Source organism: Colletotrichum phormii (assembly GCF_030913505.1).
Source record: "Colletotrichum phormii strain CBS 102054 chromosome Unknown BDP81scaffold_43, whole genome shotgun sequence".
Lineage (NCBI taxonomy): Eukaryota > Fungi > Ascomycota > Sordariomycetes > Glomerellales > Glomerellaceae > Colletotrichum > Colletotrichum phormii.
Window position 1 is genome coordinate 91,744 of NW_026851485.1, and position 24,124 is coordinate 115,867.

Below are 24,124 nucleotides of genomic sequence, written 5' to 3' on the forward strand. Positions count from 1 at the left end.
TCCCGCTTCAAAGTCCACCAACTTCTATAGACAAGGCATCTTGCCGGCGCAGTAGTCGATTCCATATCATCGAAGCTTTGGAACGTCCATTCAGCCGCTGCCGCGATCCCGCCAGGAACATGGCCTCTTCTCCCTCGCAAACGTCAAACCAAAGTGGTAATCAGCCATTGCGCTATAATAAACCAGGTGCATCATGTCCCTACAGAGCCAACGCAGACCCCCAATCTCCAGCAGAATCGTACCTACAGGCCCCCAGCCCCTCTATTCCCAGACCCGACATAAGCCTAGCATCAACCCATCAAGTCCTCCACCGCCTTGGGAGCACCTTCTCACACGTTCAGTACGCTGTTTGCGGCGACGCGGCGCTGATAGCATACGGCCATGACTCCCGCTCTGCGTCCCACGTTACAGTCATCTGCCCGGCCTACGCCCAAGAGGTCATGAAGGCGTGGGCGGCTGCTGCCAGCGGAATGCTTAATTACCCGGGTGAACCGGACACGCTCGGCGTCTCCGACGAAGAGGGGCAGGTGTGGCTGGTGAAGATGAGGACTATGGCGTTTGAGCGTAGCTTTGAGACGCTGTCGACTGTGAGTCTCTGCTTTGGGGATGACTCCTCTCCCACAACGATCTTGACGATGCCGGCTCTCGTGAACGAGATTGCTCTTTCGTATGTTGTTGACAGGCATATAGAGGAAGAGGGGTTCCTGGATGACCTTGCAGTAGACCTGGTTTGGCTCCTGCAGAACATCATCGAAGACGGCAGTCCAGCCCAAGCTCTCAATGCACAGAACGCGCCCGCTATTAGCAACCCTATTTTCTGGTATGATTTTACAGACGCGTATCCCGAACTAGCTGGACTATTCTACGATGCTGGATATCGGCCTGAAGGATCTCAGGGAGATGTTAGCCAGGTGAGTGATGTAGTACCGGCTGATCTCAAAGCTCTACCCCTGCGAGAGATCATTGCGAAAGGTAGAAGGCGCTCCAGCGGGAGGTCCGATGCCAAGCTGCGGCGCCAAGTGCTAGAGGGGCCGAACTTGACCAGGGCAGAGCTCAGGAACGTGATACGGGATCATCCATCGTCCAGGCGCAGGTCGTCGGGTCGTGGAGCCGCGGACGACCAATCATGGACCCCTCGTTCCTACAGTCGCAAGCCTTTGAAAGTCTGCCAGAGCCAAGAAGTACCCTCGTCGGTGGTGCCTTTTGGCGACAAAATCTCCAACTTCTTGTTCGGACGTCCGGACGGCTCAAGGACAGGAGCTTCGAGGAAGTGACTGCAATTGATACAGTGGAAACAACGATCTTGGAATAAGAACCCCGTCCCTCCTCCCCTTGTTCTCTGTTGTGCGGCTACTTTCTATCCACTTCATCCCGAAACAAATTGTTTAATCTTCTGTTTCTTCCAAGTCGTGCTTCTCTTGAGTTAGATACCTTTGTTGTAATCGTTTGATAATTGAGTCACAGATTGCGCCTCCTTGCTTCTGCAGAGGCGGCCTCTATGCCCCAAGGGCTTTTACAAAGAAGAAACCCAGATATTCTGGTCTCAAGTCCCATGGTTCCCTTCTGACGTGAACCCTATTATCCCATGGCTGTGTAGACCAACCCGGTCTCTTTGGAAAATCATACTCGCTTGTAAAAACAAATGAAAATTGTATCCCTATCCCAATTCGCCCCGCTGGATATGCTGAATCGCTCAGAAAGTCCTATTCAATTCGAAAGTCCACCTCTCCTCCAACTCATTGCCTCTGCTGGTACTGGTACTGGTTGTGGTATTGCTGGCTCTGCTGGTATTGTTGAGGGTGCTGCTGCTGGTACTGCTGAGCATAGTGCTGGCCGTAGGGAGGCGCATCGTACTGGTTGCTCTGCTGCTGGCTGTTGTTGAAGTGTACAGGGGCGACGGCGGGACGAGGAGCAGGGGAAGAAGTCTGGGGCTTGCTCTGCTGCTGGATCTCGATGCGCTCAGCGGACTGGCCGCCCTCGCTGTCGCTGCTGCTGCCGAGAGCGGTCTGCTTCATGGATCCGCGGCGGACGCCGTTGGCCTTGAAGTAGCGGAAGTCGAGCCATGCGATGATGGTGGCGTAGCCGGCGACGATGCTGAGAAGGATGCCCATGACGACGACGATCCAGCCGATAGTGCAGCTGACGCCCAGGCATGCTGCTTGTGTGTTGCCCTGGATGCCCATGTAGGCGACCGCGGCCCAGAAGACGACTTCCATGCCGTTGAGGATCAGGTTGGCTCTCAGGCTGCCCCATCGCTTGAAGGAGGAGACGTGCTCGGTGAGGACTTGGTATGCGATGATGATGAGGGACTTTGCGGCCAGGGGTTGAGGAAGGGTTTGTTAGTCGATTGCTTGGTTTGTGGGGTAAAATGAAGCTTTAAGACTTACCATGCCGAGAGCCATCGTGCCGGATCTACCCCTGGGGCGGTTGGGGAGGAAGATGCGTGCCACTGAGAGACTAAGAGCCGCGATGATCAGCGCAAGCTGGACCATGTGGATGGGGAACTTGAGCTTGGAGTCGAAGAGGCCCATTGTGAATGTCGGGGAGGATGACTGGGGTGGATATTGGTTTGTGGAGTCGTTGATGAAGAATATTCGTCAAAGTCGAGATCGAGAGACTCTTTGTGTGGCGATGGTGGTGATGGTGGTGATAATTGTGTTTGTTGTATTGTATTGAAAAAGAGACAGCAACAACATCCGGATTAGACTCCATCTATATAGAAACATCTCGCATTCTGTATCATCTCGCATTTACACGTATTGAGCGTATCCTGAAAGAAATTTCGATACTCATTCCCATAGTGTTGGGCCTATCTCTACACAGCCGCACGCTGCGCATTGTGTGAGAATGCCTTCGGTCTCGGTTTATGGGTGCGATGCGGACACTTTTTTTTCTTCGCTGTGCAGTCAGACACTGCAAATTACTTACTGACTCTACCTTAATATTGTTGCTAGGGAACTTGGAATGGGGGAAGATATAAAAGTAGCACAGCCCCTGGCCCCCCAGGCGGACGGCACTTCGGTCTCGGTTTCCCACTTCTTCTCTGACAAAGCCACGAAGAAACCGGCACTAGGGAATCGGAGCACCAACAACCTTAAGGCCTAAGCATACGCGTATCCACCCAATAAAGTTATCCATGTCTCTGCTGCTTTGAACCCTTAGGCCTTCGCCTCTTTTCTTGTCCTCCATGCTTCTATCGTCTCCATAGAAGACTCAAACCAGTGGGCTGGGGCGGTTCGCGCCAAGGAGGCTTGACACTTGTCATCGCAACTCCCCGAGACCCCATAAACAGGGCTCTTAGTGCCCAGCGCCGCCGCCGCCTCCCCCCTTTCCATGCTATAGAGTCTGGACGAGGTTCTAGTCCCCGGGTGTGGGAAACGGATGATGGGGATGACGGGCCTTCAGGCTTCGAAACGGGTTCGAGAATCTGCCCTCTGGCGCCATTGAAAAAATGCGCCTTGCCATAATGTGGAGACGGGAGAGCGAGGTGCAGGGGCGCTAGCGAAATGCTTATTGCGTTCCGAGGCTGGGCGACTTCGGTTTCTCTAGTCTCGGCCACGTTTTTCTCGGGTTTGAGATTTCTTTCATCTTGATAATCAGGCTCTCTACTGTTTATACCTGATACAGTCTCGCAGCGTCGTAATGAGTCGTGCCAGACCTTGCAAGGCGTTATGATTATCTAATCTTTGATGGATGTTCTTCATCACCCCTTAACAACTGACTCTTAGCTAATCCAACACGGGACAACTTGCAACGTAAGACATTTGTTGTCATTGCCTCTTTGTTGGTCAATCTTTTTGCTAATGCCTGCATAGACGTGGTAATAACGGGCAAACCCACACAAACGACCCCTACCGCGGACTTTCCAGTCACCACAACACCTAGACCTAGAACAGGTAATGTCGGATTCTCTGCCACTTTTTCTCAACTTTCGCTAATCGAGAAGATTACAACAGTACTTTTGGGAAATCTGGCGCCAAATTCTCTACTTAGTAGTTGCAAAGACGTTGAGCGTTGACATTGGCAGTTGCTGGAGACCCGACTTCGATCCGGACGGAGCCTCGACGACCGCCGTACGAACTACGAAGACCCGTAATAAACCATCGCGACGTAGAGATCTAGAAACTCGAAACATCATAGATTCCTTATCTGACGCTTTTACTCGACCGCTGTATCTGTATAATCTCGAGAGGGCACGACCCGGAAATTGCAGAGTTATTCGCGTCGCAGAAGGTCTCTGGGGGAAAAGGATTGCTGGGGAACTTCAACAGCTACCGGTAGGCTTCGCTCAGCTTCTCGTCCGGCTTCGATATCCATCCAGTGAGTATTGTCAATTTGTGGTCGTAGGGATGATTCCCCAGTACCGCAAGGCGCATCGAACGTCCGCTGTCGTGGAGGACGCTGCAAGGCCTAGTCGAGAGTACTTGCGCGACGGAAGCATAAGGCATGCAGTCGATGAGGATAGAGTTTGCTGCGCAGGCTTCGAAGCCCGCTGGACTTCCCCTGCGCATCGCCCATGACCTGGCCATATTTCTGAGATTCCTCGGAAACATGATGTGTTGATCTGAAGGTTTTGTAAACTTGAGTTCCATTTGTGTGGACCGCAGAGACTGCACACATAAAGAGCTCATCTCCATGTTAGGGGATCCTTTGTACTAAGTAACATGATACGCCAGTCACCGACATCTGGCTTGATTCAGAAAAGCCGTTTCGTTGCCGCTCTTCAAAAAATACTTCGACCAATTATTTCAACATCGTTTTCCGGGTTCCCGAGCATGTGCTTATCACGCTTAGTACGTGTATCCAGCGAGACAGAACTGCCATGGCTTGCCTCCGTTCTGTTTGTGTTGAAGGTATTTGAGTAGTAAGTTCAAGTATTCTGCTCCCTCCTCCATTTTGGTCAAGACGTCCTTTATCGCTGGACTCGGCGGCATGTCGTTGTTCTTTTGGCGTACGACATCGACCTTAATGACCTTTGAGAGTTGCTTAGTATCGTGGTCGAGCAGAAGGCGCTTTCGGAAAAAGACTGCAAAGTCTTCCACCAGAGTCTCGGCGATGCGGCGCGCCATGTTGGTTTGCCAAGGCGCGTTGTCTGCATCGCGTCGTCGGAGCGTTAGAGGCGGGAGCTGCCAGAATTTGTATCCGCAGGGAAGATGCAACGCTTCGAGAACGAGAGATTCAGATAGAAGATCGCCGACTCTCGCAGTCTCCTTTCGGTATGGGTCGCCGGGGGGAGCCCTTACAATTGGGGGGTTTGAGTCGAACCTGTCCAAGTCGCCCACCGGATCCAACAATGATATGATGGGGAGTAGTTCATCAAAATCGTTACCCTCAATTGTAAGGCTTCTCAGGGCTGCTCGGTTTGCGGGCCCAATCATCTCGAGCCATAAGATGAGTGTTGGCACGTCGTACAGTCCAAAGGCATTGCTATTGTAGAGCTTGAACGACGTCTCGTGGCGAATCTTCTTGCAAGTTTGAAGAAGCCCGGCGATGGGATGCGTGTCTCGCTTTGCTGATGCGCAGTTTTGATGGTGAAGAAGGGCAACCTGTTTTTTGTTGATGCAGCCATCCTTATGAGAGATCCTGGTGATTGAGACAACATCGCAACAAACAAGAGCAAAGTCGTAGACCTTGGTCCGAAGCTCAGGGGGCAGGTCCCTGTATGGCAAAGTCAGTCGTTCGCGTTCGGTGACCAAGCTCTTTGGCACACATACAAAAACGGAAAATGCTTAAAATAACGTGCCACACTCTGGGACTGCTAGATGACCGTTCATGTTAGCTTAAGGTAGTTGGTCAAAGACCACATGCTTCTTTCTCGTGGCTTTCCACTGTCATGCGAGAAGACCTTACCTTGTGGAGCTTCTTTTCCCTCCGAAGCCTAGACTTCGTTTTGCGCGAAGTTTTGCAGCTCATGGGTGAAGATATTGCCTAGAAACTAAGGGGTTAGCAGATCTGGTTCAGATGGTCAAAGGTGTTTGGGCTCCCTATTCATCTTACCTAGCTCAAATAGGCGTCCCGTTTTGCAGAATGTTTCTTCCAGTCATCGACGTCTCCGTGTGTGTTTGTTGGTGGGGAAAGCTCTTTTTCTACAAACGTCAGAAGAAAAGTTTGCTCAGTCTGATGCGCACCATTGCGAGCGTGTGGCGCTGGTCACCCGCGCCCTCGTCAACCAGCCGCATGGGACTACTACATACCTGTCCGACAAACTAAGTCACCAACAGCTGGAAACATTCACAAAAGCTCGGCGTCACCTATAGGTAGCCTACGAAAATTCCTTAAGACTCTACCAGCCTCAGGTGTAGAGATGCAGGGATGTTTCACGAGACCGGAACTTGCGACCTGTGCAAGCGAGGCAATTCACTCACGATGTTCCTCGCTACGTCACAGGCACTGTTGATATAATGTCGTTTTTCCCTGTCACTATAGAGTAGTGAGGGCAGATGATGGGTGAGCCCGGATGGATCGGTGAGCTGGGACATCTGTGGCAACGTTTGAAACCACCAAGGTCGCTAATTGAGCTGCGAGAGGAAAGGAAAGAGAGTTTGAGGCCACTTATGACTCCATGTCAGATTTTGGAAAAAAAATACATGTCACACAGAATCTCTATGTGAAACTACCTTACGGAAAGCTGTTTGTCGTGACGGCTTCAACCCTCTCTAGCTTCACCGAGTATCGCGTAAGCCAGACCGATTGCTCACCGAGGTCAGCCCACCGAGAGGCTCGCTCTTCCGACCGTTCGCTAAAGCTACCAGTATCCCCATCTTTTAATTCTCATAAAGTACTGCTATCTGTTTCGATCCCAATGAGAACATCGCGACCAGACGATAACCCCTTCGTTGGACACATTAGCTATGCCGCTGAAGCTTCTTTTGGCGACGTCTGAGATTCTTCTTCCGACTTCTCTCAAGTAGCAATTCCATGTGCTCAGTAAATGATGCATGTGCCTCGTCCAACTCCTTCCTTTTCAAACTCGGCCAACCAAAACCGGCCTTGTTATTGCGCAAAAGATGCCAGGTATCGTAAGCGCGATCCCCAAGCACTAACAAGGAAGAAAGCCCTGGGGGACTTCGACTGCGGAAGGACGGACTGCACAGGAGGGGTCGAAAGAATACGAACATCCATTCAGCCATGTGACGAGATGCAGTGACCAGCGGACTTGACTGTCCATCTCTGTGAAGCTTGAGGCGCTTGTTAACGTCGATCATGCCTTCAAATCCAAGATGGTTCATCCGGATTCGCTTGAGGTTCGGAGAGTTTTCAAGCATTGCAGAGATCCTAGTCATAATCATCTTCTGTCGACCAGATATGAATGGGCACTGAGGATAAGTGCTCGGCATAAGCAAGGCAATGTCGCGTAGATGAGATCTGTTGTCCGGCCCAATGTCGCGTAGCCAGACGAGAAGCGTCTCTTCATCCGGAACGTCGATAGTTCGAGAGTATACGATGCCACGTGCCTCAACCAATACCTTCTTGCAAGTTTAAAAGATCGATAGATCGACTTGTTCCGCGAATGGGAATTGCGTTAGATTCCCTCGTCGTAATTGAAAGGTTGATCGTTTCGTGAACACAAAGGTGTAGCCGAGTTTACGTGAAATACGAATCCGGCTCGTAGAGGCTAAGACCGCCTCATATATCATGTTTCGAATCTCTCGGGGCATGTGTCTTTTCCATTTGAGGATTAGTTATTTTCGGAACCACGCGCAAAGAAGCCCGAGCTGAAAAACTCACAATAATAACGAGGGTTTCGGCTTATGACCGTCATCGTCCAGAATCTAGTATTGGTATCAGTCGAGCTCGGTGAACTTCAGATAATGGAAAAGAACCCAGGCATACCTCGTCCGGTAGGGTGATTGAGGAACCTTGGCTATTCCGTCGATGCAGTCCGCAGTTTGGGACGGAGGCGTGCGGGGACGAGGCCATACCCGCATAGGTATTTTGAGAAGATGCTCTGCAGGCCTGTTCACCGGGGTTTCCATTGAGAAGTCAGCTGTAGTTCAATATGAGGTAACTACTCGTTGCTTACTTGGAAGGATTGATGCTTGCCAGTGCTGTGTCAGAATGGGGGTTGTCGATAACAGATTCTTTCCGTGAGATACCGAGCAATGGCTTGATGCTCTGATATAGCCGACCGCTAGAAGCAGAGCTTCGCAACTCTGCTGCCTTAACGGACAGTGGACTTTGAGACTCTAGAAAGTCCTCTTCGTTTCTAGTATTTTCTTTGTAGTGGCCTTGCCTTTCATCTGGAGCGTGCATTTAGGTCAATGGCAAGAAGCATTAAAGAGGAACGTTGGAGAGGTCCTTTGATGATGCTTACTCTCAAGATAGAGCTCAAGCAGTGAGTCAGTCTTAACTCAAGCTACGACTTACATATGAAATCTTTGACGAATTTATTATTCAAGATGATGGAACATACGAATAGTATGATTAATCTAGCTAGCCTCAATATGTAGCACCACCTCCCTTTACAGAGGCCGCTGTCTTTCTGGAGACCAAGCTAGTCAAATGTGCAAGTGTGGCAACTGGATGCCTAGAATCAATCTCCTTCAAGACCGATGACCCAGACGAGATTCGAGATTCCTCCTGAGAAGCAGCCTCAAATGCTCTACAACCTCCTCTTCGGCCTCTCTTGCCTCTTTGGCATTGAGTTTGTGTGGAGTCAACGCGTGACGATTACACCACCAGTTATTCCGGCTGACTTTTATGACACAGCATAAGTCTTCAGGAGTGCGACCCCGGGATAACCCTTTGGAGTACACCGACCGGAAATCATGGCACAGTACCTCCGCGACTCGGCGGGCGATACCAATCCAGCCGGAAACAGGCTCAGGTCGCTTGAGAGTTGCTCTCGGAGCTGGGGCGCCGATCATCTGGTTGTAAAAGAAATGTATCCTCAGGGCCTGAAGATTCTCGGCACCAGCCAACATCCTGGCGGCCCTGTGACAGACTTCCCGATACCGGTCCTGCTGGGCCCTGAAACTGCTTGAGGACGATAACGTCAACCGCATCTGAGGTTCGGTCCGAAGCGTAATAGTTCGCAGGCAGGCAATGTTGGTTCCCAGGTCTTTGAGCCAGACGGCGAGTGTCTCCATGCCTTGCACGTCGAAGTCGTTGGCGTAGAGCATCGCGCGCGCTTCGGCATGGACTTGCTTGCAGGCTCCAAGGAATGCAACCGGCAAATTTGCGTCTTCGTCCCCTGCATGATAATGTCGCACGTTCTTGCGCTTCCAGAGAAACTTCGAACGGCCACAAGTGTAACCGTAAACCGACTGACCGGTGATCCTGACGAAAGAACGGGTAAAAGCGAAGCTGTAAATCTGATTTCGTAGTTCTGGTGGAAGCCGGCTTTCGTTTACAATGAAGTCAATGTTATGCCCTCATCTCCATTTTTTCGGAGAAAACTTTGACTCACAGCAATGGCGACTCTTTTTCCCCTGGCTCCGACGTTCTAAGTCTCTATTGCCGCTATCAGTTGAAGATTGGTACAATAGGTCGTTGATGAAATTAAACTCATTACCTTTGGGGATGGCTGCCGGGGAGAACCGGGAGGGATTTCAGAGTGTTCTCGCTTGTTTGACTGATTCTGGGAGTTATCAGATGATTCTTCGGCTTCCTTCAATTCTATGGGAACATCAGGCATGCTAGGAGGTTATTAGTTCTCTGTCAGAGAGCGTTCAAAGACGAATACCTACTTAAGAGACATAACAACTGGTATCAAAGCGGAGCCTAATCTGGGGCAGATGATTGTCGTGTCTGGCTGCTGAGAGACCCGTGTTGACAATTCGAAAAGCAACTGTTGCAAGCCTGGTGACGATTGACTCAGACCATGAGATGACTCGATGAGACACATAGAGAAAAGGTCTGAACGAGGACCAGTGTCTCAGATTCCTTTTATAGGTTCATAAACTGATACTTGATTCCTTCAACTCAAGGCAACTGGGAGATATTTCTACCACCTGCTAGACATGATAGATGCCTCCATTCGAATCTACGGTTTCCTGACTATGAGTGGCTCTGGCTCATTCTGTGAGCTTTTCATTACCCCCTTTGAGTAGCTTGCCCACAAAGCAAAGCCTCAAAAGCCTCAATTACCCTTGTGGCGTAGAAGAGATGTTGATGAGAGTATTCATAAGACTATGGTATTGAACAACGGCAACAAGAGTTTGGAGTTGGGTCTTGGCACTTGAACTGATAGCTTTTGTGGGCCAGAAGTTTAGCAATGGGTTCAATGACTGCAACATCGAAATCTGAGTCGAGCACGCCTTCTTAAAAGGATCGAAAAAAGACAGTGGGAACAAATCAGGCCCCTATAGAGCACGCCAAAACTATCCTTGTACATGCATTTCTCAACCGCAATGCAATCTTAACCCCCAAATGAAATGCCGAGCTCAGGAAAGGCTTGACAATGACGACTCTCGCTCATCCATCAAATGATATTCAAGATAGCCTAAGTGCAAGTACATGTGGGAAGAGATGAAACCGAGCTAATAATTTGTCGGACAGACGTTTTATCGTTGAATCGATTCTGTTGAGAAACACTACACTTCGAGGTCTAGACTTCTTCCTATGACTCGAGAATTCCAGCCAATATCAAGCCTCACAACTATGTAAGATTTCGTAAATGCGGCGGGGGCAGTCCGAACGGCCGGGGCCGCCTGGTTTTCTGCAGCGGGTTCTGCAGCGGGTTCTGCAGCGGGCACTTCCATCTTCACGCCCGCAATAGGCCCACCTGTGTCCATACTTTGGGGAATGATTCGCGGTACTACCCAGTTCAATCAAGTGCCCTCGAGACTCCGTGAATGGTTATTTCTGTGACCAAACTTGATCTTTTAGACTTTTCGGGGCTTTTCAAGTCTTTCCTGTCATCTTGGACTTCAACATCCAGCTCCTCGTTTTCGGTGTCTTATCTCCTCATTTCTGAAGTGTACAAGTACATGTCGGAGTCACACCGAAAGTCCTGTTAGCCGGTGATCATTGGGACGGGCCAGCGAGTCAGCTATTCTTTGAGACTTCTGACAGCCCTCAACTCGCGAGTGAGCCTCTCAGCGCAAGGCACCGCTGCTTGATTCGGACGCATCCCCACATGGATTTGCGTGTGATGTGTTACCCGGAGTTCCGCGCATGCAGCTGTCAGCCATTTGATTGCAGACGAGGGAAGGGCATCCCCTAAGGGCTGAGAGCTTGGCAGTTGCCATGTACGGTGTAGTTGAACCAGATGATGCGTCGCAGAATGTCAAAGTGACAAGCCAACCGCATTTCAAATTCCCCATGCACTCAATCAATAGTCCCCGTGTCATATCCGCCGAGACCCCGTCCTTGTCCTTTGCGCAATGCCGGCGATATCCTCCTCAGCCTTGCGCTTGCCATGACTTTGCTTCACTGGAATCCCCACCGCGTTGTCACCCTCACCGAAACTCCCCAACGTCAAAGGGCCGTGTTCCAATACGGCCACGTGTTGCCCCTTTCGACAGCATTTCACCTCGCCAACGCGCTGGCAACAGCTCCACCTGAAGCCTCCGGGAACGTCAAACCGAGCTTCTTCGCTGTCCATCTCGTAAAATTCTTCCACATCATCGATTGTGCCCCAGACCTCGAGGTCTTCGTACAATTCAAACTCTCCTATCCACGCGTTAGCGTAATGTCCTTTCGTTATTCGCCAAGGGTGTGTAGTAACACGGAGCGTTGCGATATCCGCCCATTCCAGATACGTGTTTGAATGTGGAATTTCCTTATATTAACCAGAGTGGTAACGACATGCATCAAGAGCGTTCCTGTTGACATCAAACTTCTCTTTACAGTTGGCGCAGATATCCGTCCTTGGCATATTCTGCAACAGGTCAACGGCTCGCCGGCGGACCCGCTCATCCTCCCTGCAGAGTGCGAACAAGACCTTTCGAGCATTGGTACCCGAAACGGCTTCCAACATGGCCGCTGTTTCCCAATTCGGGGCGGCCGTCTGTTCGGCTCGTTGTCTTACTTGATCAACCATTATTTCTTGGTTGCTGTTGGCGTGTCGCGCCGATAGTGTTGTGGTGTTTCCTTCGGGCCGGGACAATTATGTTTTGCGATATCGGACACACGAGCGAGCGAATTGTTGTTTAGTCTTGCACGGAGCACTTTGTACACTAGTTTCTTTGGTCCACTAAGTAGAGTACTAAAGTAACAGTCAAAATTAGTCGTCGAGTTTATCCGAGTAAGCGCGAGGGAGTTGTGACAACTGAAAAGTGAGTACTTTAACCAAATTTCAAGCAACTAGCTCGACGTTGCAGACAGTACGCAAGCATTCCCTCTCGTAGATATTCGAGCGGCTTCTACGTTCTCAATTAACTGCCTACACTCGGGAACTACCATCTAGTGTAGACCACGCCCACTTTGAGTCCCCACATCAACTCCCCCAACCCGGAATGACGGGGATAGAAACCAATTTCCGAAAGGGTTCACTGGGGTCACTTTCCTCCTTTTGGGAAATCATGTTCATTCTTGTTTATTAGAATTGAACGGCCGGGGGGTTTCACTCAACTCCCACAGACACCCGTTTCTTTTACCCGTACCCGTCTTTCCCCCCCGTGTCACCCTCCCCGGCCTCCCGTAGATCAGGGTTTGCCGGGGAATCTCGGATGGTAAGGGTCATCCCTGCTCGCCAGGTGGCCTCATTGGGTTCCTCGCACACAGAGCCCTGCTGTGGCACCGCAAGCTTATGGCTCTCCAGTCTCTAGAGCCCAGAGTACAGGGCAATTACCCATGGCCCCAGGGGTGGTGGTCCAGCGGCTGGCTAGCTGACGAAAGGCAAGTAGCCTGTAGGCGGTGCGTCTTGTGTCCCCCCAAGAGCCACACACACACTCTCTGGAGTCTGGTCCGGGTTTTGGGGGAACATATCCTGTGCAACCACCGGGTGCGAGCCTACTGGCTCGTTCGCTCTGACGTGTGTACGTTGCTGCTGGCAAGCCTGGCAAGCTTCACATTCCCTGGAGCGGGATTGCTAGGCCGCTTCTGGTGTCCCTTGCAGATTCGAGCGCTTGCTGCAGATGATATCGGACCGCTCTGGGCAGGACACTTCCGGTTCGTCTCACCACCGCCGCCGCTGTCGTCGTCGTCGTCGGCGGACCATGCGAATTCCGCCACCGCCAGTCCCATGAGGCGAAATGTGACCATCTCGATCCTGGGAATGCCGCCTTAGTTGGGCAGCTCGCGCGTTGTCCTCACCTCATCAATGATCAGTACATGTAGATTTTTGTAATTTTTTGGCCCGTGTAAATTGATAGCAAGGTATAATTATTGGATCGCTGGCAAACTTGGGCTCGCCCCGTTCGTCTTTCTAAATCGATGTTCTTTCTGCGCTGGGGGGTAATCGTGACCCCGTTCTTTTCGCCGTCCCCTTTCCCCCCTCAGTGCCCTAACATCATTGTTTCTTCCACTACTGAAATACACTTGATATGCTCTTATGCTATGCTCTGCCTCCATTATTTGTGATGTCTTTGACGAGGATACCCTCATGCTGGGCAGCGAAATGCCATGCCAGCCTGGCCAATATGTCAGGCACAAAGTGGCCGATTGGGCAAAAAGCTGCCCCCAAGTAAAATAGTGTCGCCCCCTCCAATTCTTGCCCGACCAATTTCAATGTTGCTTGCTTGCTTCATCCATCAAATGTCTTGTTGTATCAAATTTTGCCAAATGCTATACCTCCCCCTCTCCCAGGAAAATGCTTTGCTTTCGCTCCGCTCCGCTCCTTTTTTTGAACTTTGCCCAGTTGCCGCTTTGACACCCTTCCAGTCTGTTCACAGCCCTGCCAGCACCTTAAAAATCCTTTTCAATCTCGCGTGACCTTGTCGACCGGTTGACCGAGATCGGTCGGGAAGGCCGGGAGCCCATCCGATTGACCGAAACCATAATAATTTCCTTGACCGGTCTACCAAAACCAGTCTCGTCCGAAAAGGAGGGGAACCCGAACCATGGAAGCGAGTTCGTTTCTGACATGGACCATAAACATGCCTTAAAATAAGAAACAATCCAAGAAAACCTTTTTCGAACGTCACTGCTCTTGGTGGTGATGATGATGGTGCGCTGTCGTTGTCGTCGTTGTCGTTGTCGTCGTTGTCGCCGTTCTCACAGTCATTGTTGCCGTCGTCGGCTTGTGGTCGTCCGTCGGTGAACTCGAGATCGTGTAGTGCTGCTGATGCGGCGGCGGTCCCAACTCCTGCGACGAGGCGTCGTCGAGCTCCAGCGGATCGTCCTCGAGGTCGGACAGCTCGTTGCCGCGGCCCTTTTTGCTCCTGTCCGGGTTGGCCTCGTGCATGCCGCGCACGCAGCCCTGCCTGTCGCCCAGCCTCTGGCAGCAGCACCATCGGAACGCCGCGGGATACTCTAGGCGATTGGAATCCGTGTCCAGCTCGTCTGACGATACCTCGTCCCAGATTGTTGGTGGTATTTGCGTCTCATCCCAAAGCTCCAGCTCGCCTAAACGGAGGGGTGGGTGCACGAGTCAGTATTACCCTTCCAATGACAAGAACAAGACCCCTTCTAACGGCTCGTACAGCAATGTGTTTCTTCTGGGAGAAGGAGATGCACGGGTTGAGATGAGGCAACTGGAGAGTTGGAGAGAGCTGAAAAAGGCTCTACGAGACTGTTTTTTGCTTCTGCTGCTGGGTTTGCACGCTTTGCTTGCTTACCTGAGTGGTACCAACATGACCCAAAGCTGTTCTCATCGGCCGTGAAGATGCCGTCGCACTGAACACAAATCTTGGGCTCGCCGGTTGCCTTTCTCTTTTTTGGATTTGACGGACTTGAGATGGAATTGGGGCTCCTCTTGACGGCATCCTCCTCCTCCTCCTCCTCCTCCTCGCGGACATCGGCCTCGAAGCGCAGCAGCCGCTCAAGCTGCCTCAACGCCTGGGCTCGAACCCTTCGGTCATCGCAGAGGGCCACGAGGATGGCGCGGGCGACGGGCGCTGGTGCCTGGGCGAGACCGTCAAGGTCCGGGGCGGCGGCGGCAAAGAAGGACGACGACGGCGAGTCAACGGGCGACGATGCGAAAGCCATTGCCGGGATAGCGGGCGACGGACGGGCGGACGGGGACCGTGAACGACGGGGAGATGACGCCGTTTGGGTCGATGGTTTAAAAAAAAGGTTCATTGAGGCTCTCTCGGCCTCGGAAGGGGGGGGGGGGGGGGGTATTTCTGGGTTCTGGGTTCTGTTGCCGGAAGCCCTTCCCCGGATGTGTCAGCTCACGGATGCATTAGCAACAAAGTGTGTCTTCAAGGGGGGGGTGGGTAGGTTGATTGGAGGTCGGCCGCGTCCGAGGAGAGAAGGGGGAATGAATGGGACGGGGGATGCGGGTGCGGTGGCCGGGCCTGCAGGCCAGGTTATTGACGGCAAGTCGAGGCAAGGTGGGATGGCTGGATGTATCCGTAGAGGCGTACGTGGACGAGTTGCCAGTCGATCCGTCGTACTACCGGGCAGCAAAGGCAGCAAAGGCAGCAAAAGAAGGGGACTAGAAGGGGGGAGCGGGCAAGAGAGAGGGAGAGAGACACGAGACGCACAGAAGAGAGTGAGAGAGAGCTCAGAGATAGGTAAGGATGGAGAAGAGTGGGACGGGGGTATTGGGAATAGGAAGTGAGAGATGCGGCCCTTCTGCCGGCCGGCCGGTCCTGTCGGTCCAACTCTACTTTAGCTTGTTGGGATCTGCTTTGCTGGGAAGTCTGTCAAGGCCAAGGACCCAGGTGCTGGATCATGGATGCAGATGGTATGGAATATGGATATGGCTGGCTGAGGGGAGGTGATGAGATGGAGGGGAGGGGCCCGGCCGGGGATAGAATCACATAGCTCCAGCAATCCCATGGTTGTAGCATGTGCATTGCCGGGAGACGGAGACGGAGGACCCTCTCTCTCTCTCTCTCACACACACACACTCCATGTCGACACTTGTCGAGAGGGTGGTGTGGGTGAGCAGTCATGACCTCAGACTCCAGAGAACGACGAGAGCAAAAAGCCGCCAGCGGCGACTTGCGGGGTCAGAGACTAAAAGCCTTGGGGTGTGTATTCGACATCCAGGGCTGTTCCGCTGCAAGATGCCCGTTTGAGCGATGAGGAAGGGATCCAGGGGCCGGCTCGTGACCATTCACCAACTTCTGTCATATTTTCGAGGCGATACTTCAGGCCTAGCCGTTCCCTGGATCATAAAGTATGTGGTGGCCGAACCATGCCATGCGATGCCGTGCCATACTTTTTTCGTTCTTTTGCCCATACGGGCCCCATGCCAAACCGTTCAATGCTCCATACCATGGCCGGCCAGACCAGACCAGACGCGAATTTGACCTAACCAGACAGACCAAAGTAGAATCGGAACCAGGGGGTCAAAGGCATATGATCTGGTGCTATGTATGCAGTGCCATGTCTCGCAAATTGGCTTGACTCTGGTTGCGAGTGGTGGTGGTTTTGCCAGCAAATCACGGCTCTCGGAGTGCCACGACAACCCAACCCTTCAACTGTTTCTTCTCGAGCTTGCCGCTTTGCAGGGCCCTTGCCGAGCCTGTGAGGAAAGGTAAAACCAGGACGGGAAATTTGGCCGTGCGGTCCTCTGGGAACCAAGGTAATATCTGGTATTCCCGTCTCCGTGACCCGTCCTGCTGCCACCAATCCCGAACTGGGAACTAGAGGAGATCAGTGGATGCACGATGTGCATGGCGTCATGTACGAATGTATAGATGCAGGCACCGATGTCTGCCGCGGCGTCGGTGTCGCAAAGGAACTGGGGGTGGGATGGGGGAGCTACTGGGAAGAAGAGAGACGGCGAGAAACTCTGGGAAACTAGACAAGATTACTATTAGGGCTGTCCGGTTTGGATGGGGTCTGAACAGTGAAGCGTGAATTCTGGGTGCGGCAAGCGCGCGTAGCGACAGAAAATCCAAACTTGGCCTCAGCTTCTTACCAGGGGACCATCGGGAACCAAGAATGGACTTGGACTGGACGATTCATGTGTGTCGGTCGGCGGCCGGGGTGGGTGAGCGGACTGGCTCGGCGAGCACACACACCAACTCTCAGTCTCTCATTCTCTCTGTTTCTCTCTCTCTCTCTCTCTCTCTCTCTCTCTCTCTCTCTCTCTCTCTCTTCTTATTAGGTACTCTGTAGTGACACACAGACACAACTAAGAGAGACTTCGTACTCACATTACACTAGTCGGGCAATAATGCCAACGGCCGTCGATGGCACTAACATCGGATCGTAACACCAACGCCAAACCAGCGTGAGAAGAGATGGGGGGGGGGGGGGGGGGGGGGGACGGGGCCGCTCTGCAGTCCTTGTCAACCCCCCCCCCCCAGTGCCCCCTTTTATCCCATCAAGAGACCAGACGGAGACAGCAAACGAACCCGCGCCGGCGCCAACACCAAACGGTCCGACGCCATTCCCAGTTGCGCCAAAAGGCCCGGCCGGTTGGGGCGGGCTCTCTACCCCGAGATCTGGTAATGTATGCGACCAGTGACCACAACCACAAACAAGCAAGCAAGCAGTTGATTAAAAAGAGCGCAGCAGCAGGTGGGACAGCGGCGACGGCGGCGCGCTGCCCACCTGCGGGCCGATCCTGTCTTAGCTTTGGCCTTTAAAATCAGCTTTGGTCCCTTTGCTTTTTCAATTTCCCTGTTGGTGTGGTGTTTTTTTTTATTTTTTAATTGGGAATGGGGGTTTGCGACGAGGCTGCGATTCGTCAAGGACCGAGGTGAGGACCATCCCGTCACAGCGTCTACGCTTCGCCCCGGAGGAAAGAGATCGACAAAGAAGAAACGATGGTCCAGCCACACCGAGCTGGCCGACGACACTCGGTGAAGGGAGCCCAGCCCACTCTCGAATCTCCAATCTCGCCCAAACGCATTGTGCATCCATTGGTTGTTTTTTGTCTCTTGCTGCCCCTCAACCTGTCTCAAGTTAAGATGCGGGAAGGGCCACCTCCTACCCCCATTGTTGGAGTTTTGTCGTTCGGTTAGACGGAAAGCATTGACAGGGAGCCCCATCACGTCGGACCTGGAGACAAGCAGCAGGAACAAGAAATCGGACGACTGGGCTGATGATGCGTCGCGGGATGTCTTCAGTTCAGCTGGACTGGGAACCCAGGTCGACGCTTGCGCAGCTTTGCTTGCTCTTTCGTGAATGATGTGGTCGACACACGGCTTATTCGGAATGTCGGATATGCTGATTGCTGACGGGCGTTTTGTCCCGTGATGCTAGAGTCTGGACCTTATCCAGTCTCGCGGAGGAATGCCCAGAGAAGGCATCGTCTGTTGAAAATGACGCCGCGAGACTCAAGAGAAGGGTTGTAGTGATATCCAGGCCGGATGTCAATGTCACCACAAGAGGAGGCGGAAGAATGTGTTGCGAGGTGGGAATATAGAAAGGTAAGCTGACATGGACGTGCCGGTAGTTGACTTTGGCTCCAGAGCACGGACTCGGAGGATTTCTCACATTTCCATCCATCAGCGTTTTCCCCATCTCAAGATTCGCATGGCACTTGGCCTCCCTTTTCGGTGCTCGCTCGGCAAGTTGAAGGGGGCCATGGAGACTTGGAGTTGCTGAGGCAAGTCAAGATTGGGTAAGCGGCTCTTCTTCTCTGATGGTTCCGCCCGACCTCTGGCCAAGTAAACCGGACAACATCTCTCCCCTCGTGTCGTCTTGTCAACAGTCGCTCTATCACCTCACGTTGCCTACCTTCTGTCGAAACCGGCGAGCAGCAACAGCACCACTTACCGATCACATATTTCTTCCTGCCCTGCATCATCAGTTATCAGAAAACCAACCCCAAGAGGCCGCCGACGATGCTGCCACTGACGTTGGACGTTCACTTCTGCACCGGGCCCCCGATGTCTTGGTTCAAAAGCAGGCCGGCCGTGTCTCGGACCCATCAAAAACAGGGAGACTGAAAACCTCCACTGCAAGTCTGGTCTGTCTGCGCGGGTGCGGTAGAGTCGGTACTGCAACCGCGTGCCGCACTGCATTGCACACTCTCACACACACGCCTCAATGTGTGCGAGTGTTGTGTATTCACGTCAGCTTCCGCTGCCTACGCATGTCTCACCAATGCTTCCCATTCAAGCCGTTCACCGTCCCGCCCAGCCGTTTTCTAATTCGTCTGTCGTTTCGACTCGGGGGGCCTTGTCTTGGACTTGTTCATGTCTCTTGCCAACCGCATCCTTCACCGCCTCACTTATCGAATTTGCGGAATGGGCCGCTTATTCATGACGGCGAGGAGGCGTTTCCTTGCCGGCAGCAGACGCGAGAGCGAAGTTTACTGGAAGTCAAGCCACGGGGCCGACGGGATGAGCCCCTCATAGTATGATCTGATGCAGCGATGCTTGCCTTGCAATCTCGACGCGTCGAATCACATTGCAGAGCTTCGATTCGATTCCCGGTTACACAAAGTTTGAAGCTCCCGAGCTCATGCCAAGCCTCATTGCTACCCTACCGCAAAGAGGAGGATGGAACAGGCACTATCCTCGAAGGCATCCCGCTCTCCCGTTTGACACCAAATATTGACGTCGAGAGATGCCCTTCAGAAGAGCATCAGCCCACCTCAAAAGCCACAACATCAACCCAAGCTTCAAAAGTTGAGGTCCTCCGGATACCTGGAATCAAAATGTCTCAAGCCACAACGTCCAGTTCAGGGTTTCCCTAGTTAGAGTGACAGTGATAACCCAGTCCGTATTGGTTTTAGACTTTCCAGCTAACCGAATATCGCACGTCATGCCCGCCCAGAGACACCGCCCCAGTGCGACCCCTCGAAGAACAAACTCCACAGGTTCATCTCCCTCCGCTCGGGTCGTCCCCGTCCCGAAGGGAGCCCCAAAGGGAGGGGCCAGTCGACCAGTCCGTGACTCCGTCCGCTCGTAGCATGTCGAACCAGAGCTTCTCCCTAGATGTGATTCCTCAAGAGTCTCAATTATCCGACATCCGGACCCAAGCACGGTTACCAACTGTTTGTCTGGCCCCGAGTCCAGCGCAGTCAGTCTCAACGGCACAATGGCGCCAAGCATCGCGCGCGTCTCAATCTTCATCTTCGGCCTCTCGTCTTTCGCAGCGGGAGTCCACTCCCTCCTCCGTCCCCACGACTCCCTCAAGGCGCTAGACCTACCCGCCGTCGCTCTCCCCGCAGCTAACGGCAACGCTCTGGCCGCTATCGCGATGGGCATCTACTACACCCTCGCAGCCGCCCAAGACAACCGCGTCTTCTTCCTCGCCACCATACCGATGCGCCTGACGACCGCCGTGGTGTTCTGGCGACAGGACTGGGGTATTGTTGCCGTCTGGGAGGGCGGAAGCGCGGCCTTGACGTTGCTGGCCTTGGCTTGGGATGCTCGGCAACGACCCAAGAATCACGAGGCTTGAGAGGGTGAGTGCCTGGGCACCCACCTGTGGCCTGACAGGATGCCGGAACATGCCGGGAGATCTCGTCTCTGTTCTAGATCTGAATTGATGTGCACTTTGACTGAGATGATGTCTTTCGATGTGAGATTTTAATCTCAGGTTCCCATTTACGGCCAGTCGGCGAGAAGAGCAGCCTGACCTGTGCAGCGTAGCCGCGGAGGAAAGATCATCACTCAAGACCAATGGCAGACTGAGGAGCAAAGACATGAGGCGAGCCGGTCTTACATCTTGACCCAGTCGTTTTCTCAAGGCTTCACGAGGGCCATCAACAAGATTTCAAATAGTAACGAATCGTACATGTTATCGTCTGACTGTGAGATGGTACTCTCATTCCACTTCACGAGGCGGCGCGACGTGAATCTGCCAATATTTCGTCGTCTCCTTGGGTATTCTCTCCCTCTCTTCGTCAGTCATCGTATCCTTTCCATATTCCTCATGCGTCACCCCTTCCGCCAAGACGCCCTCTCTCGTGCCGTTCTTCAAAAATGCCATAAATTGCATAGTCACCCTGACATACTCCTGTAGCCCTTTTCGCGCATCAATGGTAGCACCCGTGGTCCAACGAAGCAGTAAAGGCTCAATGAGCGGCGCATCGGTCACGCTGGGATGACTCGTCTTCAGACTGGTCAGGAACCAGCTTGAGCCCACGCGCTTGAGTACATCTCTCGCAATGTCCCTGACCCTGTCAAAGTGCGGCCGGCCGAAGAACGGTGTGCTCTTCTTGGACCAGGAGTCGGAGTGGACGATGAGGACCGGAACGTCGATATCGGTATTGAGCCGGCCGCTGCTCTTTCCTGGGTCGAAGGCGATGCCACCCACAGCTGGGTTCTCGTTTGATGTAGCACTTTTGAGAGCCTGAAGGGCGCCTGTTGCGCCAAAGGAATGGCCTGCGATGACTGTCTGAGAGAAGTTGAGTCTTCCTTGCCAGCCCTCCAAGCTGTGGCCTTCTTTGCGGGCATTGTCTCTGAAAACCGTCGATCCCTTCCCGGCGTGTAGTGACTGCAACACTGCGATCGTCTCTTCAATTTCAGCTTGTCGGAAGGCCAGTTGCTGGAACTTCAAGTCATCAGACTCCAACTCCTTGCCGCCCCTGAGCTCGTCCTTGGTGAGGTACATGACATTCCGTTTCTTGCCGTCTTTAGCTGTAACAACCGAACCGGGTCCGCTACCGTCGCGATGCTCAATGGCAGCAACGACGATTCCGCGACTCGCGAGTTCGCCGCAGTAGTGCGTATAATCCGTCCGGGAACTGGCCAGGCCGTGAGATAACACCATGACGGGGAACTCCTCATCTCCCTTACCACTTGTCGGGGAAAGAAGTGGCACATCAACCTTGGCGGGAATCCTGATGCTGCCAACCAGAGCCCATAGTGCGAACGTAAAGACTGGCCGTGAGATGAAGTTGTTGAAGTGAGCGGCCCTCGCATATCCCTCTGCTGTGAGGCTGATGGGTTTGGGAACCCAGTAGTGATGACTTGTTCCCCTTACACCCTTCTCTGCTGGATAATACAGGGTGAACAGCACTGTTTCGAGAGTGAACGCAGGTTTGCCGTTGCTGGCGAGCACTGAGTCGCTTGTATTGCGAGGGGTACGGACGGGGACCTCGATGTCCGTTGTCCCGTCCTCAAAGGGCCCCGAGTAGCTAGGTAACCTGGATGCGAGGAGCGGCGATTGGCTGAGGATGCAGTAGAGGACATACAACCCAATGAGACTCCATAGCAGGTATCCTACTGTTAGTCGGGGGCGTAGGGTTGTGAGGATCCTCTGCGACATGGAGCGACTCCATGGTTGCGCGGCCCTCATCCATTTCGGTGCATTTTCCATGATGCCAGCAGGATACACTCTTGTCCCAGTGGATTGTCTGACGGTGTTGTCGTCGTCGAGCAATGGAAGCGGAGAGTCTGGATCCTCAAAATCTGGGGCTTCGGCTAGAGCGTCGAGTTCCACGTCAATGTCTCTGTAAGCAGGTAACTGGCGTGACGCCATAACTTGAGGAGAGATTTCATAGATCGGGCTAGAAGGATGAATCGATGTTATCCCTAAACGTGCAGTGAAGTGGATGAGATGAGGTTGGAGGGGGCCGGAATCTGCGGCGGGATGTTCGGCAGTGGCGTTACGTCATCATCCTTGGTGTTCGGACGCCTCAAGGTGGCAGCAGTCGTGCGCGGATATTTGAGGAAGAAGACACTTATTCTACTGAAAAGTCATTGGTTCAGTAATCCGATCATCAGAGCTTTGTGTTAATAAGAAAGACAGTGCAATTGGTGTCTAGTAAGGGACAGGTGTGGTTAGCCTGCCACACAGATCTAAGCCTCAGTATAACTGAACAACCTCCTTCAAGAAAATTGGATCAAAATAGCTACCGTCAAGGTATCTTGATGTGCTCTTGAGAGGCGCCATAGGCTGATATTCAAGCGATTGTAGGAGAGTAAAGGCCGGTAACATCTCGCAACCCCAGACTCCCCTGCCCCAGGACACCTACTGAATCGTTGAGCAAGTATAGGCTGCAGCTTTGGCCTCGAAAAATTCTTAGAGTATGCCAACGTCTTAGTAGATGGATGGTTAAACAGTGTAGGATCTGACTGTCCAAGTTGCTCTCCTTCGCCTCGCGGTGTGCGGCGTGTCTCGCCCATAATTGTTTCCAGGCGAGCATTCGACTGGCCGTGAACAGGAAGGGTTGATTGAAGTATCGATGCAAGAGAGTCATCGCTGGTCCCTTGTCTTCAGTTTTTGACTACGCTATTGAAGCACGAAAGCTAAAGCCTCGGCTCCCCTGGACATGCTGTCAGTATCAGCCAATGCCAAAGGAGTGAACTCCTCGCAACACTCCAATAAGGTTGATCGACTCTGTCACAGTTGAGGCTTAGTGAAGGTCGTGATGGAGCTAGACGTGCTTTGCTCCAGTCCACCGGAGAACAGCGGATGGTTTCATAGCAGGCCTTAGCTGATGGTGGAGTCTGGGAAGAAACGCCATGACCGAAGGCTCCCCTCTGATTTGTCTTGGCCGCCGAGTTGTCTCCTGAAAGAGCCTGCCCGTCAAAGCTCCGATGGAACAGGGGAGATACCCACTTCAGGCAAGGGAATATAAATGCAAATCTGTTTATTTGCCTCCTTTTCTATTGGTCCGGAGTGCCGAGGCCTAATGATATGTTTGCCGAGAAACAAGGTCCGCAGCAATGGCCTTGACTACCACTCAGTGGGATAGGGGCCAACTGGCCAGTCCAGGTACCAGTCATGACAGAAGTGAAGAGAAAGTCTTGTTTGAGTAGCAGCTTGATTCTTGAAATCGTCACTGTCCTCGTAGACCTGTGAAAGAAGTTCATTTCATTAGACGAAAGGGCGTTTATGGACTGAAATGGTTGACAACGTGTAGATCCTGACATCTCATCGTACACACCCAAAAGCAATTTTGTGCCATCGGCTGCTTGTAGAATCAGCTCACTCCTGGATAGTGCCGTTTCCGATTGGATCTTGAAGCTCAGCCGCGGTTATGTTGATGACGATGTCCTCGACACAACTGTAGAGTCGTAGACTGCATCGCAAATTTCGCGACAGCACCCAAGAGAGGCAAGCGCCTCACAGGCAATCTTTCTAGATGTATCAACTATCCACAAACCGAGGCACGAGTTGAAAGTCTTTGCGCAAATCTTTTCCCGTTCGATCGGTTGATCAATTATCACATCCACTAGGCAACGTCAGCGGTCGGCCTTCGGGGTACTCA

At 52.6% G+C, this 24,124-nt stretch overlaps 8 protein-coding genes across 8 annotated transcripts; 3 read left to right on the plus strand and 5 right to left on the minus strand.

Moving 5' to 3' along the window:
- Positions 1-287: 287 nt before the first annotated feature.
- BDP81DRAFT_273154 (uncharacterized protein) lies at positions 288-1,235 on the plus strand (the record flags this gene model as incomplete). Its single annotated transcript, XM_060582944.1, has 1 exon — positions 288-1,235. A coding segment is annotated over one exon (948 nt), but the record flags the coding sequence as incomplete, so codon positions are not given.
- Positions 1,236-1,491: 256 nt separating this feature from the next.
- BDP81DRAFT_511075 (uncharacterized protein) lies at positions 1,492-2,531 on the minus strand (the record flags this gene model as incomplete). Its single annotated transcript, XM_060595756.1, has 2 exons — positions 1,492-2,309; positions 2,388-2,531. 2 exons carry the CDS (start codon positions 2,529-2,531, stop codon positions 1,737-1,739), a joined length of 717 nt encoding a protein of 238 aa, XP_060437803.1. The 3' UTR covers positions 1,492-1,736.
- Positions 2,532-8,543: 6,012 nt separating this feature from the next.
- BDP81DRAFT_485876 (uncharacterized protein) lies at positions 8,544-9,823 on the minus strand (the record flags this gene model as incomplete). The annotated part of the gene is made up of 3 exons (XM_060595182.1): positions 9,690-9,823; positions 9,484-9,638; positions 8,544-9,373 (listed from the first exon to the last, which is right to left on the minus strand). The coding sequence occupies exons 1-3, from the start codon at positions 9,698-9,700 to the stop codon at positions 8,544-8,546; spliced, it is 996 nt and encodes a 331-aa protein (XP_060437804.1). The 5' UTR covers positions 9,701-9,823.
- A 1,467-nt stretch (positions 9,824-11,290) lies between these two features.
- Positions 11,291-13,149, minus strand: BDP81DRAFT_400833 (uncharacterized protein; the record flags this gene model as incomplete). The annotated part of the gene is made up of 2 exons (XM_060588740.1): positions 11,291-11,616; positions 13,068-13,149. 2 exons carry the CDS (start codon positions 13,147-13,149, stop codon positions 11,291-11,293), a joined length of 408 nt encoding a protein of 135 aa, XP_060437805.1.
- Positions 13,150-14,146: 997 nt separating this feature from the next.
- BDP81DRAFT_284093 (uncharacterized protein) lies at positions 14,147-15,030 on the minus strand (the record flags this gene model as incomplete). Its single annotated transcript, XM_060583015.1, has 2 exons — positions 14,147-14,451; positions 14,664-15,030. Coding segments are annotated over 2 exons (672 nt in total), but the record flags the coding sequence as incomplete, so codon positions are not given.
- A 3,226-nt stretch (positions 15,031-18,256) lies between these two features.
- On the plus strand, positions 18,257-19,464 carry BDP81DRAFT_171024 (uncharacterized protein). Its single transcript, XM_060582162.1, has 2 exons — positions 18,257-18,380; positions 18,463-19,464. Exon 2 carries the CDS (start codon positions 18,596-18,598, stop codon positions 19,316-19,318), a length of 723 nt encoding a protein of 240 aa, XP_060437807.1. The 5' UTR covers positions 18,257-18,380; positions 18,463-18,595; the 3' UTR covers positions 19,319-19,464.
- Positions 19,465-19,998: 534 nt separating this feature from the next.
- On the plus strand, positions 19,999-20,364 carry BDP81DRAFT_455883 (uncharacterized protein; the record flags this gene model as incomplete). Its single annotated transcript, XM_060593109.1, has 1 exon — positions 19,999-20,364. The coding sequence occupies one exon, from the start codon at positions 19,999-20,001 to the stop codon at positions 20,362-20,364; it is 366 nt and encodes a 121-aa protein (XP_060437808.1).
- A 366-nt stretch (positions 20,365-20,730) lies between these two features.
- BDP81DRAFT_466507 (PAF-acetylhydrolase family member) lies at positions 20,731-22,227 on the minus strand (the record flags this gene model as incomplete). Its single annotated transcript, XM_060594402.1, has 1 exon — positions 20,731-22,227. One exon carries the CDS (start codon positions 22,225-22,227, stop codon positions 20,731-20,733), a length of 1,497 nt encoding a protein of 498 aa, XP_060437809.1.
- Positions 22,228-24,124: the final 1,897 nt, after the last annotated feature.